Source organism: Solenopsis invicta, chromosome 10 (assembly GCF_016802725.1).
Source record: "Solenopsis invicta isolate M01_SB chromosome 10, UNIL_Sinv_3.0, whole genome shotgun sequence".
Lineage (NCBI taxonomy): Eukaryota > Metazoa > Arthropoda > Insecta > Hymenoptera > Formicidae > Solenopsis > Solenopsis invicta.
Window position 1 is genome coordinate 9,277,507 of NC_052673.1, and position 17,352 is coordinate 9,294,858.

General features: G+C 28.3%; 1 protein-coding gene across 4 annotated transcripts in view; it reads right to left on the bottom strand.

Moving 5' to 3' along the window:
- Positions 1 to 673: 673 nt before the first annotated feature.
- Positions 674 to 17,352, bottom strand: part of LOC105193189 (connectin) — a 146,219-nt gene continuing 129,540 nt past the window's right edge. For all 4 annotated transcript variants that reach the window (XM_026135488.2, XM_026135489.2, XM_011157554.3 and 1 more), the window contains 5 exons: positions 15,003 to 15,560; positions 9,300 to 9,793; positions 8,796 to 8,972; positions 5,602 to 5,714; positions 674 to 4,279 (listed from right to left, as the gene is read on the bottom strand). In XM_026135488.2, coding sequence (XP_025991273.1) covers positions 4,037 to 4,279; positions 5,602 to 5,714; positions 8,796 to 8,972; positions 9,300 to 9,793; positions 15,003 to 15,553 — 1,578 coding nt within the window. In that variant the 5' untranslated portion in view covers positions 15,554 to 15,560 and the 3' untranslated portion in view covers positions 674 to 4,036. The remainder of the gene's footprint in view (positions 4,280 to 5,601; positions 5,715 to 8,795; positions 8,973 to 9,299; positions 9,794 to 15,002; positions 15,561 to 17,352) is intronic.

Genomic DNA, 17,352 nt, shown 5'->3' on the forward strand with positions numbered 1-17,352 from the left:
TAATATTTAAATATATATTATTTAAATATAACGAAATAATAAATCAGATTTTCAAGTGATTTTTTCGGATAAAATAATTTCATGTATTTTTATTATTTTTTTATATTTAGTTCGCTATTAAATATTTAATTTACTTTTATTCATATTTCCATTATTAATTTATAAAATCTTTCAGCTACAGCATGACCTAAAAGAAAGATCTATATTTAAAAAAGGTATTAAAAAAGAGTATTTTGCATTTCTCATTAAAAAATTGATAAAATTTAAATTTAAATTCTATTTTAATTGATTTTTGAGAGATTTAAAAAGTAAAGATATTAAATATAAAAACAAACTGAATGTATTAATCATATATATAAGTTGTTTTTAAAGAAAAAAGAATTTTATCATAATTAGATTTTAAGACGTAAGAGCTATTTATAAGGATTTAAATCTTAAATAGAAAACACTTTTCGATTAAAAGCACTTGCAAATCGTATTTTTACCTAGCTATCATGATGGAGTCTGTCTAGATTAAGTCATGATGATTAAAAAAGGCATCTGGATGATCGATCTTCTTGCATCCCCTACGATATCATTTTGCGATTCGACGTTTTATATATTATATAAATATTATCACGATACTATGACAACGCATATACTATGACAAATAACACCTCAACATTATTAATAATTCTTTTCTTTATCATGGTTCCGTAGGGTAGGCTATGTTTCACGTTATCCATATCATGCGTTTCTTACTAATTGATTGCAAATTACGTCTGTTCGCTCCAGTTGCGCTTTCCGTTTTTAGTCTCATTCCTTTTCTCCTCTTCATCCAAAGATTAAAATATAAGTCCATTTAGTTTAAAACTTTTATGCAAAAAGCGCAAGAAAGTGCACCTCAAACAAACAGATCGTCGTAGACGTAATCGTTGTGAAATTGCTCGCTAAATATCGCGCAAAAAACATCACGATTATAATCTTGTAAGACGAATGATAAAAATGCTTAGTGCTCGAAAAATTTCTTCTTTTCAGTCTCATTTCACATATGCTAAGAAATATATTTCGTAGGATAAGAAGTCTATATTTCTTCTATTAAGTATAATATCAATTAGGAGGTTACACAATAGGATAGGTTAAACGGAATATATTAAAGAATTCATATATAATTGAATCAGTTATTATAAAACAAACACGAGTTGCCACTTTTACATAATTGAGTTAGCAAGACATAGGTGTTTCGACCCACAGTATTTTTAGTTACAGAAATATCGCTTTTTTTATGAAAAGAACATAATCATTACTAAGCTTTTAGAGATATTTTTAATTACTAAAAATTTATTTATATTTCTAAATGCCGAATATGTATTAAAATATTAATGTGTTAAAATTGGAAAAAAGTTTCTTTTATGATTTTTTAAAAAATTTGTCAAGTTGACTCATACATTTTCGTAATTAACTAAACTCAATTGTTTTCTGTTTTTTCAACTTTTGTTGATACTTTGATATTTTATAATCATATGGTTAAATGGTTTCCATTTTAATTTTTTCTTCAAATATGCTTTAACATATCAATTCCTAATGTGTTTTTCAGTGGCTCTAGTAATATTTTCAAAATTGCATGTCAATATCGATTCTTGATATTCCTGACCTAAATAGCACGCATGTCTGAAAGACACTTTCTTTAAGACGTCTTTTCGAAGTTTCTTAGACATGCACGTCTGAAAGACGATTTAGGACATCTCATTGAAATTTTTTAGACAAGTCTGCTATCCAGGAATATTCTGAATATCAAGTCCTAGATGTCAAAATCATGGATGTTCATATGGATTAAATGTTAAAAAAATGTATGACGCGTCGAAATCTAAATAGTAACAGCCAAATCTCCGTATTCTTAACATATTAGGATAGGCAATAATCTCCCTATTTTTAATACTTTTCCGTAGCCCTCAATCTTACTTCAATAGCACATGCGCAGAATATAAATGTCGCTGCGCCCGTTGTGCTACTGGCCAATCAGATTGTGATTACGCATTGTATCTTCCATAGATATAAATGGATAAATAAATATGGATAAATATTTATTTATCCATTAAACATAATGGATAAATATATAAATGGACCTAGCGCGATTTTCATATCGACAATGCTTCGGAGGCAAAGCCAAGATAAATAAAATGAGAAAATAATTGCCGTGTCTCTTGCTCTTATTCGCGCCTGCGCGTTGACGTCGATGCGCCGCATGCTCGCATGATATGCATGTGCGCATGTGTGCATGTATAAATAAGAAATTCTTATTTACTAAGAAACGTCTACGAATTCTTCTCTTCATCCTTTCTAGCATCCTCTATCTTTTATTCAAGTCTTTTTCTAATTCTAATTACATGGTCAAGTGATCACATGGTCATATGATAAATACGAATTATTAGCATGTACAATGTAGCCGCGCAAGGATAGTTGTTAAGAATACGGAGTTCATAAATGTTATAATGAATGTTGAGAAGTTAAACAGTAAAAAATAAAATGTCCCAGAAAGTCCACTCTAAATTTTAAGTTACAATAACTTTTATTTTAAGTCATTTTAACTTAACTTAACTTTTGAGTTATTTTAATTTAAAATTTGAAGTGGACTTTCTGGAACAAAAATGTTAAAATTACATTTTTTACTGTGTAAGAATAAGGGATGTTAAGAATATGAAGATTCAATCACAGGTTTACCTGAAAACCTATACTTAATTGAGGAATACTTGACGATACATATTGTATAAACATATCGAATGAAACATATGTAAAAAAGATTACAAAAATCGAAAAGCAATATTGAAACAAGTATTATGTAAATTTATATCAAAATTTTAATTCCATCCGTAGAACCGAGCGAGCGGGACTGGCAGTGTGCAATATTTCACAATATTTTGTAAAAAGTTAAAAAAGGCACAAAGAAAAATAATTAAAAAAATACATTTATATCAAAATGTTTAAACTACCCTAAACTAAAACGAAAGAAACTAGTGGCAAAAGAGAGGACAATTATTATAATAGTTATAAATAAACAATTAAGAAATCTCCCAGCAAACCACGAATATACGACAACATATAACATAGACGTAAAAACATTATATTTACGTATATGTTAGCAGTTATATCTGTTCGCTGGGTCGCTAAGTTTCTCTATCAAAGTTTTAATATTAGTCTGAATTATATGGCAGTATCTCAATTTCTGGCATTTCATATTTATATTGATATTTGGAGCCGTTATAGCTGGACCCATCGTCTCGGTCAAAAATTAGCTGAATATAATAATGGATTACGGTCTAAATGGCAGTAGTTACGCAAGCAAAATAGCTAACGAGAAACAGCAGTGTGCGCGATATTTTTTGGTATTTTTGTAATACATACAGTAAAACTACGCACATATACTGTACAAATACGGGAATGACGTACGGTATGTAAGGGAGCGCGTTTCAGACAAATTCGATCAATATTATGTAAAATAAAATGCTGTGTGCAACCTTGTCATTTTTGTGCGAGTATTTCAGCTTAATGAAAACCACAGTAAACACGTGAACGCGAACGTAAAATGTCTCTGATAGTTGGCCAATTGAACTGCATGACAGCGTATTTTGAATACGTTTTTAATGTCACGTTAAATACACGAGATTTAAAAAAAAAGTTATCAAACTTTAAAAATGACGTGTAATGCAGCCGCGTCTTGGTACTGGACAATTTTGACCAAGCGATCATTGTCCATCGTTACGAATTAATGATACGGATGTCACGTGTGCAACATTTTTAAAGTTCGAATATCATCTAGGAAAAACTTCGTACAATAAACGGTAACTGCAAGCGCTTCAGAAAGTTTCGAAGGTACGTCTCTTGGTTGTCCAGTTAGTTTCCTACGTAAGTGCGCGCACACACACATACACACGCGTAAACATACACTTTCTTTCACGTCCCGTTTCGTTTATATCTACGATTTTCCATTCGCTCACTCGAGCATATTGGGACGCCGAATGATGCTTATATCGCTTCATTTCTGAACGCTTAGCCGCTTCTACGTGAAAAAAAGTATAGACAGCAATAGCAATGAGGCAACGAGGACGGACTGACCGGCCTGGACCGAGGTCGAACCAGAGCTAAACCAGCTGGACCCAGAGCCCACACGAGCGTTTTCATGACGGCTGGATGGCTGCTCAGAAGCCATCAAATCCTCGCGCGAAAGCTCCGGGCAGGGCAGCTCCTCTGGCTTTAATTCGAATAGATGCTTTGTACAGCACTTCTTACCCTCACGATTGCTCTGCAAACAAAAATCAAAATGGTCTACGTAGTATCGCGCAATCAGTTGGCTCTATTATCTTGATTAAGCAAAAGCCAGACCTATAATATATTCGTGTATAATACAAAAATTATTTAAAGTGATAATGTGCAAAAACTTCCAATGACTATTATGATTTTTTATATCTCCTAAGATAGAAGAAAAATTAGCCAACAAAGTTAAAATATAGTTAGCTAAGATGACAGCCAAGATGTGCCCTTAAAATACAGATAGCTAATTTTGTTGCTGCCAATGTTTAATTTATTAGTTTATGAAATATTAAGTCATAACATAAAATATTTGCCACTAGAGACAAATATACCTGGCAACGTCCCAAATAATACATTGCAAAATTAAATTAGCGGTTTTAAAATATTTACTTTATTAATTATTTGAGTTAAAGCACACCTTAAATTTTAGCTAATAAAGTTATATCTCGCAGCAAATGTATTTTATTTTTAATAGCCAACTTTTACTATTGATGAAAAAACACGAATAGCTACTGATAATTAGCTGATATTTCCAAGTTTGTTTCTTTCAATGTAAAACTTTCCATTAGAAACATACACAAATTTTTGTGCTATAGATTACTTCTTAATTTGATACATTTGTATGCACTAAAGCATTTTAAAACAATAATATAGAGAAACTCTCTTATATCTTATTATGTATTATGTATTTTTTCTCAGTTATATTTTTTTAATCTAATATAAACAGTATAATTTTCAATATTTTTCACAATGTTCATATATTGAATTTTTATATTTTAATCATTTCTTGTAAAAATTCTAAATGTGCGATAAAATAAAAAATTTTAAATTTGGTATGTGTAACATGTTTTATAAACGATATTAATTTTAATTGTCTGCTCAGCTTTCAGATAATCAATTTTTTAATATTTTCAAAGTATAAATATTTAAATAACGTTTTAATTATGCAAGGAACAAGAGACGTTCAATCCATGGAATTCGTTTCGAGGAAAATGTAAATAATATTTGATGTGATTTATAAATGTAGGTAAAAACTGTTTTTTTTTAATTTTAGATAAATATTTAGGCTTGGATCTTTTTTGTTTAATGTAGAAAAATGTATAGACTACCCACTGATTACAATAATTCAAAAATTATAATTTTGTTTTGGATTGGACGTTTCTTGCAAAACTATAGCGTTTTAGTAATTAATATTATGACAAATTTTTAAGAAATTGATTTGGTGAGTCAATTATCTTAATATCATTGCAAGAAAAATTTCAAAAATGCTATCATAGGATTCATGTGTAATCAACAAACTAATGTATATCTTACCTTGCTGTGAAAATTTGAATTTGACGCGTTTTCATCTTCGGGTTCGTCGTAATAATCACTGTTGTCATCGTCGTCGCCATGATTAACTCTTGAATTATCGTCGACATATTCATCTGTAACACAATGAAATATGATTCTGTTAAAAAAACTGAGAAATACGATATATGAAAAACTTTCTCCTTTTTTTCTCTGTTTTTTCTCTTTCTTTGTCTCTAAACTTTTATTTTTCTTTAATATAGATCTCTTGATTATTACAATTAATTATTAAGAAATATTTTTGCAAATAAAAAATATCCATCAATTTAAATATATTTTATCGATTAACGAAATAAGATACCTGAAACGAATAAGGCCCAGCCTTATAATAAATAACAAATAAGATCCACTTTTAAATTTATTATTTAAAATTCGCTTAGTGTATATGCTTAAAAAAATGTATCTTAGAAAATAAAAAGCGTTTAGAAATTAGAATCAACAACAACGTATCTGTTTAGTGCAAAAACTTTTGATGTGGATGTATAAAAATTGAGCCAATTTTATAAAAATTAGCTGCCAAGTTTAATAAGTGTAGATATTTTATGCTTTGTTATAACATATTGTAATATTATAATATTTTATAACGTTATAATGTTATATTATTCAATTTCATAACAGAAAATAACAAATATAAATATTAACTTTTTAGAATAAGTATTTTTTTCTAAACAATACTCTTATACATGGAAAACATATTTGAATAAAGCTCACTTACGCCATTGTAAAAAATAGTTACAGTTATTTGTTTGTTATGTGTGAATCTTGCACCATAACTATTTTTATTCATTTTTAAGCTAAAGCTAACTCGACGCCAAATTAACTTATTCTGACGCCAAAAAATAGGCATAATTTAAAAGAGTGTAACTTTGTCAAAAATGATAAAAAAAATCATAAAAAAATTTTAAAAAAAGTATTTTAAAACTTGAAATCTCTAGTTTTGAGAATAATAAGTCATTAAACGATTTACAGATTGTTTACGAAGTTACGCGGACTTAAATGAAAATGCGTCAAATCTCAAAATTTGTTACAAATTTTGCAAAGCTCCACGATGTGAAATAAAAATTCCACAAAAATGCGATTTACACCATTCAAAAGCGTGAATTTTTATCTTTAATTTGCGTTTTTGTTGAGCATTGTATAATTTTTATTTACTGAATTATTCATCATTGAAATAAAAGAGGCCATTTTTGCTTTAGTATTGCCTAACTTAGTGAATAAAAATTATACAACGCTCAACAAAAACGCAAATTAAAGGTAAAGATCCACGTTTTCGAATGCTGTAAACCACATTTGCGTGCAATTTTTATTTCGCGTCGTGGAGTTTTACAAAGTTTATAAAAAATTTTGAGTTTTGACGCATCCCCATTTAAATCTGCGTAACTTTGTAAACAATCTGTAAATCGTTTAATGACTTATTAATCTCAAAACTAGAGATTTCAAGCTTTAAAATACTTTTTTTAAAATTCTTTTACAATTATTTTTGACAAAGTTACACTCTTTTGAATTACGCCTATTTTTCGGAGTCAGAATAGGTAATCCCTTAATTTTGGCGTCGAGTGTATATCCAAATGGCTAAACATTTTCAAAAATTAAAGGATTAGTAAAAACAAAATTAAAGATAATTATACTGTTTAACAGTAAAGTAAACCTTAAGAAAACTCGTTTTCGTATTAATAAAACTGACAAAATAGACCACAAACCAAAATAATCAATTCTTATAGATCTTTTGTTGCTAAAAACCAATTTGCAAATAAAATTGCTTTAAGATGTCACAATTTTGTAAAAACTTGGACTGACAGGTGATAACAATTTGTAGTACTTTTGAGTTAAAATGGTTCTGAAATGTGACATAATGGACTAATTTTACTTACAAATTTATATTCATTGATCAAAAATCTATAAAAGTCATTTATTGTATTAACTGCTTTACCCAAAATTTATATCTAGTTATATTAAAAGAAAAACGGTATTAACTTATTTATTTAATTAATTTAATTACCCGCATGTGACGATTTCTAAAATAGTCGATTATAAGTTTATTGCTAAAATTGTCCAATATAATTTGATTAAACAATGTATAAAAATTTAATTTTAATAAAAACTAATAGCATTATTGGATTTTACAAGAAAAATACATAGAATTGTTTTTGCGTTATCCACAATAATTGTTTAAATAAATTATATTTGACAATTTTGACCATGGCTTCAAAATCGATAAATCATTATATGCAGGTGATTATTTAAATAACGTAATTAAACATTATTTTCTCTTTTCAATCTATCTATAACTATTTCTACATGAACAGTTAATATATATTCAGTATTTTTACTTTTTAGACCCTTGATTACGCTAAATTCAAATCCATAAATAGAATTAATCTATCATGTCACATTTTTCAGCTATTTTAATTCAAAAATATCCAAAAGATGTCATTTTTAGCATTTTTAAGTTTAATTTGTTCAATTAGCACCTTTAAGCCCAAAAATGTGACATGATATAGTAATTTTGTTTGCGAAATTATTTTCGATAAAATATAAGAATTTATTAGTTTAGTTATTGGTTTATAAAAAAAGTATAAATTTGTCAAATACTATAATTGATTTAAAACTAAATTAAAACGTAACATTTAAATTTTTTGTTATTTTTAATTTGTTTTTTATCCAAGCCTCAAACATATTTAAATAAGACCCAATATCAAAGTTAAAAATTTTTAATTTAGTACTAAGATTTTACTATGATTGTCTAAGGACCTTTATCGTTTTAATTGTATTATACAAATTTGTAGTCTTGATTTTAATATTATTTACAGTAAAAAGCTTTTATTTGTTTATTCACAAATATTTTATACAGAAAATATATCTTATAATTAAATAAACATTTTATCAATTGCTTTAATATCTCTATAAACAAAATTTTTACAAACTAAAATTAATTAAATAGGCCTTATTAAACAAAAATAATAGCTTTGTTTTTAACTGTCTCAACAAGACTGGATAAAATTAAAATCTGTACTTATATGGTAGATAAAGTATATATTTTCATGCCTCAGGATTAAATAAATTTTACATTTCGTCTCTTTTTGACACAAAGTTGAAAATAAATTTCGCCGAGAAGTGTTCATACTTGCGCGCGCACTCGCGCGTAAAGCAAAACTTACCGGGAATGTCGAGCGGCTGATTTCTCCCTAGGTCTTCGCTGTTGATCTTCTGTGTTGCATTATTGCTCTCCAGGAAGCAAGTCAACTCCTCCAGGGCATCCCTCAGTTTCGTGTTCTTCGTCTCGTTCCGCAAGCCCCAGATCCACGCAAGTTTGCAATCGCAGATCAGATTGTTTTCTACATGCAGATACCATGATGCGCTTTGATCAGTCAATCTCATTACTTTGATCACGAGCAACGTTGCCTCAACTTAGCAGGTGATTTAACGTGCTGTTCAGAAACTTTGAATATTCACGAAAACTGTTTTTTTTGCATTACGATCCTCTACTATTATTTTGAATACAAATCTATTTGCGAGATACTTTTAATCCACTTTATTTAAAATTGTTTTTTAACAAATAAAGTTAAATAAATAAATTTCACAATTCTGTTAAATAAATAGTTTCTTTGGAGACTCTCAAATAAGTGCTTCGTGGTTCTAATTAAAAATAATCAAGTACTTACCGCCCAAGTATAAGTGGCTGTTCAGGCCGTAGAGATTGGTCACGATTGGTTTAATGTTGTCAAAAGTCATGGTCTTCAGCAAGTTGTCCCTCAGATCCAAAAAGTGAATACCGGGCGCACCGGACAAGAAATCCGGGATCAACGTCACGAGCTGATTGTCGCTAAGATTCAACTTCCGTAGACTGCGCATGCTGTCGAATGCTTTTTCGGATATGTATATGATCTGATTTTGATCGAGCTCAAGTTCAGCTAATTCCGGCATCTCGATGAAGCTACGATCGCCAAGCATGGTAATCTGATTGCTGCGTAGATCGAGACGTAGCAAATTGCGCAGACCGTGGAAACTGTCGCGCGTGACGACAGTGATCTGGTTGCCGCTCAATTCAAGCTCCTGCAGGGAGCCCAGAAGCTTAAACGCCTTGTCATGAACAGTGCTAATGTTGTTGCGATTCAAGAATAGCTTGCGCAAGCTCGGCAAATTCACGAATGTGTCTCTGCAAATAATTAGTAAAAATCGTTATGCGTATCACTTACACATTTTAAAAGTCGTAAATGTATTAATACAATGGTCACTCAAAGTTTAAAACTGTGATAAATACAAAAGATATGAGAGTAACAGCTTGGCTGTATAATTATGCGAATTATAGTACGAACTTGAAATCCTTCATTGTATGTAACTTCAAACTTTTTCGATTCTTTTTACAGTCATTTTCAGCTCGCAGAATTCCATTCCACAGAATTACAGAATTCCATGTAGCCAATCATTCATCTTCAGTCTGACAATGATTGAGACACTAACGGGATGCCAAATCTGAAGATGTATTCTTGTTGTAACGCGTAATGTCAGAGAAGATGAAATACTATCTCGGAAAAATATATGTAACAAACTACTAAGAATGACATATATGTTAGTTAATCAAATTGTCTTGATGTGACTCAACCAAGGAGACTGAGTCCTTGTAGAATAGCTTTAAATACAAAATTATTTTTGTTTAATACTCGTAATTTAATATAAATGCAAAATTCCTCAGACGTGATTTATAGTTCAAGAAACAGTAGTTCTAATATGACGTTAGACGCTGTTAAAAATACATAGCGAAATATAACGTTGTCACAAGTGCACTAAATTTTATGCACATATTTTCAGTTGATACAGCAACATTAATGTACTTGTATAACTTAGAAATAAATTAAATTTTATGCTATTTTTAATAGTGAAAATGATGTCAAACCAATTAAATGAATAAAATAACAAAGTGAGAAATGTCAGGTAGTAAATATAACTAAATAAAAATAAAAATGGAAATAAAAGTTTGATATGCCATAGGTACAATTAAGTGAAAAATACAGTGAAAAATGAAATTAAGTGTGATGTGCTTTATATAGTGAAACTGAAACAAATTAAATAAAATATTAATCCAATAAATAAACACCCAAATAATAAATTATTTCATAATTTGTTCAAAATTGATAATGTACATACACACTCGGTATCCGATTGTAAATTGGAACTATCATTTTGCGTTTGGATATGAAATATAATATTTCCAATATTAATCGCTTACATAAGAATTTTAGCGATCCTTTAATGACCTAATCATTGTCAGACTGAGAATGTACGATTGACTGTATGGAATTGTGTAATATGCGCTGAGGATAACGACAGAGAATCGAAGCGTTTGAAGTTATGTATATACAAAGTATCTATAAAATCTGTTCTCATCCTTTATATTTTGGAAACAGTTTAAAATGATAAAAAATTATAAAATACATGTTCGCTTATTTCGAAGGGTTACTCTCTTAATGTTGGAGTTAAAAGAATGATCCTTTGAAAGGATCGAAAATGTATTGCCTGATTTTTCGTAATTTTGAATTATTTTTGAAATATAGCTAGTAGAAACAGTCTTCATAAATACTCTGTACAATAAAGAATTTAAATTTGTATATTTTAATTTGCACAATTACAATCATGTTGTTGGTCTCATTAGGCTTTTATATTTATCACATATTTTATTGAATTTGTTAGTTAAATAAAATTTTATTATTTCTTATTTATGTTAATTGTCCTCATTATATAATCAGTATTCGCGTCATATATTATTTGTGCTATTTGCATTATAAATTTTATTATTAAGTAAATAGATATAATATGTATAATAAAATATTACACGACATTAAAAGTATATATTAAAAATATATAAATATGTCATATATATATATGACTTGTATTAAATTATATATTAATAAAAATAAGAGTCAACAAAAACGAGTGAAATAAGATGTCTATTTTTTAAAATACACACATATATATTGTAATATAAATTAAGTATTAACCCTCAAGTCGGAAATTTATTTGACAGCTAATATTCAATTTGAGTGTCATTTTGGATTGACAATTGATACAATAATGTTATGGCAGTAGTTTAAAAAATCAAATGTCAAATTTGTGAAAAGATTCTATATAGCTCATTCATCGTTTATTATGCAAAAATACATATTGTAAAAGTACGACGTTTATAGAATTGACCGATCAGTAATAGGTCAAAATCGAGAAAAAGTATGACCCGTGAATATTTTTTCTGATGAAATAATCTCGCTGTTTTAATAATCAGATATATTTAAATCTTCCGGACAAAATGATAAATCGATTATTGATACTTTTAACAAATGACATCCTACGATCTTTTAAACTATGTTCAAATGTTGTACTGACTATTTTAAATTCTATATTTTAATAAATGTGTACATACATATGTGTATTAGGGTAGTACAAATAAACCGGCTATTATTTTCTTTATGTGCTTCACCGAAAATCGAAAATATATGTTGCAAAAATAACCCTCCATCTTTACAGATTTTTAAAAAATTTTAGAGTTTGCTGTAGTTGTTTAAACACAAAAACCGACGTAAAATTCTAATTTAATTCTTTTAAATCATATTGTTGCCAGGAATCAAATAAAAGAGCTTGAATTTTTGTAGCTAAAACTACTGACAGTAAGTCATTTATTTAATCTTTCAAAACTCAAATTTTCATAAAAATGGATTAAAAAACCTATTTTGACCAGTTGCAGTAGAAAATCGTTTGTGGTTTCCTTGTTCAATGGAGAATATATTATAATATACAGAAACTTTAACATTTTTTGATAGATAGCGCTGCAATCATAAAATGCTTAAAAAATGCGATTCTTTTAAAGCCCTCATACCAGCACCAGATTTAATTTTCGTGACAATTTAAAAAAAAAAAAAAATATTTTTATATAAAATATATTTTTATTAAAAATATATTTTATAAAGATTTTTAAAAAAAGTATTTTTATAAAAATATTTTTTAAAAATCTGTTAAAAATAAAGGGTTACTTTTGCAACATATATTTTCGATTTCCAGTGAAGCACATGAAGAAAAAAACAGTCGGTTTTTTTTAACCATCCTAGTGTGTATATGTTACACGTTACACCAAACACATACATACACATGCTTTGAAAAGAATACAATGTCCAAAATGCTGCTTTTCGGAGACATCGTGTTCATATTATTTGTTTCACGTAAGGCATGCAGCATGTTCTTTTCTGCCAAACTTCTTGCACAATTTATTTTCTTCTCTCCAACAGGAGAAGAAAAAAAGGAAAAAATAAACTGCATAAGAAGTTAAACTGAAAAGAACAAGCTTAGTATTTTAAAAACATTCACAGCGCAAAATTTCATTTTAAAATAGAATTGTAAGTTATACTATAAAAGTTGCATATATTCTCAAATGTTATGATATTAAAATACGATATGCATATTCCATAATATTGCATATATTCGTACAAAGTGTCTCACAACCACCGTACAAAATTTGAATGACGTATTCTACAGAAAGTAGAAATGTATATAAAAATATTGAGGCAACAATACTTTTTAAATTATAATTTATCAAAAATATTTAATAACATTAATAGAATTTGCACACTCAAGCCCGTAGTTACATATATTGTTGCACGCATCGGTCTGTCATCTGTTATCGATTTTCGCAGTTAATTTATACTTCACACAGTTAATATTGATTTATACTGTACAGCTGATAATTAATTTCATTATTATTATTGTTAGAATTATTAAATCTAATACAATAGTTTTACACTAAAGAATAAAGTTCTTGGCGTTTTTAATATAAAACGTAATAATGGAAATTAATTTATTATTTCTTTTTTATATCTTGAAATTGTATGTTTATAATAAACCAGGAAATAAGATTTAGTTCATATTTATTTTAATTTAAATTTTTATTAAAATCGTAAATCTTGATTTATTAAAATTATACAATTTTACTATTATTTAATTATTACTTTCCTTTTTCAAATATATTTTTTTCCCAAGTTTTAAAGTCCTAAAAAATATAAAATTATATAATTTCAATAAATCAAAATTTACGATTTTAATAAAAATTGTAATTATTGAAAAAACATCAACAACTTTGACTAAATTTTTGTTTGTAGTGTCGGTTCTTATGTTTAAGATTGTCTTAGTAATGTTTTAATATATCATAAACCAATCACAAATTAGCATTTTAGGTTATTACTTAAAATAATCTTGAAATGAGAATCGATTAAGAATATCAATTTCCACTTATTAAACACATAAAAAGTAAAAAAATAAATAACAGTAAATTTTAATTTTATCGTTACATTTTATGTTGAAAACACAAAAAAATCTTACTTTTTAATATAAAGCTATTAAAAATTTAATAATACTTATTATTATTAAATTATTAATAAAGTTTATTATAATAGGTTGCTATAATAATTAAATTATTATAATCAGTCGTGCAGTAAAAATCAATATTAACTGTGAAATCAATACCAGGTGATAGATCGATGCGCTTGTGTGACTGTAAGGGGTTTGAGTACACGAATTCTACGCAATAATACTAATTATTTTGATTATAATTTATATATTGTGGCATCGATATTTTCGTATTAGGATTTTTACTTTAAAATATGCTATTAGAATGTCGTACAATGTTATGAGACACTCTATATACATAATATAAAATACGATATACATAAATGTTCTGAAATAAAATTCAATTATATCGTATTCAATTTCATCAAATGCAATATATTTAATATCAAAATATGGTGATATGTAAAATAACTAAATTTCTCTTCGTAGCATGCATAATTTCGTTAGCGACCTAATTTTATAATATCATTTTATAGGAAAAGTAAGTTTATGTAATAAAATTATAATAAATTCTTCAAATTTTAACATTTTTTATTTAAGAATATATTAACTTGTTTTTATATTTTTCAATCCATTTTTGTACAACAAAATTAATTTATTTATTTATAATTAATGTTTATTATTTTAATTAATTAATTTATAATTAATGTTATGAACATAATATTACACAAGCTAAAATAAAAAAAAATTATAATTTTCTGATTTATCATTATTACAATGGTGTAATAAAATATATATTAAAACACTTTTTTAAAAAGATTATTTTTTACGTTTATACAATTGTACCCATTTTGTCAAAAATTAATGCAAATAACACAATTAGTATATGTATAGCATGAATATTGATAAGAATAAAGAGTAATGTAAGTAACATAAAATGTTCTTCATTAGATTAACAAGCTCGATAAAAAGTTATAATGGCCATCTCTACTAGCTACCAAACGAGGCTGCTCTCTATCAACTATATCGGTTATCCGTACCTATTAATCTCGGAGATGCGATTATCGTCGAGATTGATGACAGAGAGATTTCGCATGTTCTCGAAGGCGTACTTGCGCACCACGACGATCATGTTGCGGCTGAGATTGATCTCGGCAACACTGTTGAGATTGCTAAAAGCGCGCTCGGCAAGCTCATGGAGCGACCCATACTGGAACACGATCACGCGCAAATTCTTCAGCTGGTGCAGCAACTGACTGGGCACGTAGTCGAGGCTACCGATCTGACGCACCGTAAACGTCAATTTTTCGAGATGGATTTGCGATGTGAAGTAACCCCACATGGGATCGTCCCGTTCAAACTTGCTCAATACCCAGCAATTGACGTCGCTGGCATTTTGCAGGCCAACATTGTTGCAGTAGCAGTACATCGGTGCCTGTTGGCTTTGAATATCGCAGATGTTCAACTCCTTCGTCTCTTTGACAATTTTCTTTTTACCGCGCGACTTCGACACCGCCAGACCGGACGATGCGAACAAGATTGTCATTAGCAGCACTTTAAGGATGAGGGGGTTGTACAGAAAATGACGCATTGTGATCCTGAAACACGAAATAAACAAATTTTGATTAAATGTCGTGTTACAATTGCGATTGATTAACGATGAAATTATTTCACGAGATTATTTCGCAAGGTTTTTAATAATATACATTATTCTTTGATCGATTGTGACGGTCTAATATTTATATGTTAGATTGTTCATTTTATACTTTCTCCCCCTTAAAAGATTTTCTCTAAAACAACAATACATGGTTTTCTCTTCCTTCTGGATTTAAATACGAATAATGAGCAACCGATCGCCCTTAAAGCATCGAGGCAACGTGACGGCGAGACGATAAGGGTCGATTTCCATTGTATTTAAAGTCGACGCGATGCGTCGCACGCCTTCAGTTCTGTATCACAGAAAATTTGCTCGACAGCTCCATTACAAGCACGTCGATACGTAACGGCATATCGTTTCTCCATCACGAGGCTGCTCTTTAGAGAAAAACATTCTCCTCTTCCGTCTATAGAGAGGACGTGGACACATTGTCGCTACGATCGATGGTATCTCCGATAAATAAGCATTTTTTTAGTCGAATGTTATTCTTTTAAAGAAATATATAATACGATAAACGTACAAAAGAATTTTAACACAAAAATACTTTAAATCGGTATAAACTATTAATTAAAATTTTATTCAAATTACGCAAGGATTTTACAATTATATTATATTGTATTATGTTAAATTTTAATATTTCGTTCCCGTGTTTTAATTTAATATTAATCCACTATATCCGAGCGATACGAGGTAGTCGACTCGAAATAAAAAAAGAACCCCTTTCATATTATATAAATAAACATTTTGCAGTTGTTTATGAAATATGGTTTTGTAAAAACGTGTTATCTGGTTAAAATTAATTACAAAGTTTATTTCGTTTTTTTTCTGATGTTCTTATTGTCCTTATTATATTCTTAAATTCATTAACTCGTGTTCTTTCATAGAATGAGTGTGGCGATATCCTGCAGCGAATTTCAATATTGTATTATATTACACATTATATTATCGTCGTGTATTTTTATTTCACGTATTTCATTGATAATTTCTTCATAATTCCATTATCTTAATATTAACATTAATTTTAATTGTGAATAAGTGAAAATGTGTCAACTACGGTCGAAGCCGGATTTTAGTGCTTAATATTTGATGTGAATTTGATCTCGAGTATATTTTTAATGTTTATAAAAAAACTGCGCACCGAACACCGTCGGTCTTATAATGTAATCTTGAACTAAAGCTAGAAATAATATCACAAATTAAATTGATCGTCGATTTAATTACAATGATAGCAATACCTTAAAAAACTGTAAATAAGTTACTACGAAAAATGTTACGCCAGTCAGGGTTCAAACCTGAAACTTCCTTATTCCCCATGACGGGTGTGATATTAATGCGATTACTAAGTAATATTTTTCGCAATAAATTATTTACAGTTTTTTAAAGCGCTGACAGCATCATTATTAAATTGGCAATCTTTTTATTTAATTTGTGATATTATTTCTAGCTTTATGATTAGGTTTAAAACCGACGACTATTTATAAAATTGAAAATGTATTTAAGATTTACATGTAAAATAAATAATCATCATCAGATATCATCAAGATATAGTTTTAGTTGACACTTCTTATATTTAAACGGTCTAGTTATTATTGTTTAATATTAATTTTATTTATTATTTAATAATAAATAAAATTAAAGTTAATTAAAAAAAATGTTAATGTAATATTAATATCACGGAAAAATACTTTATGTTGATTTAAATAAATGAATAAAGATTTTTGCCACTAATTTCC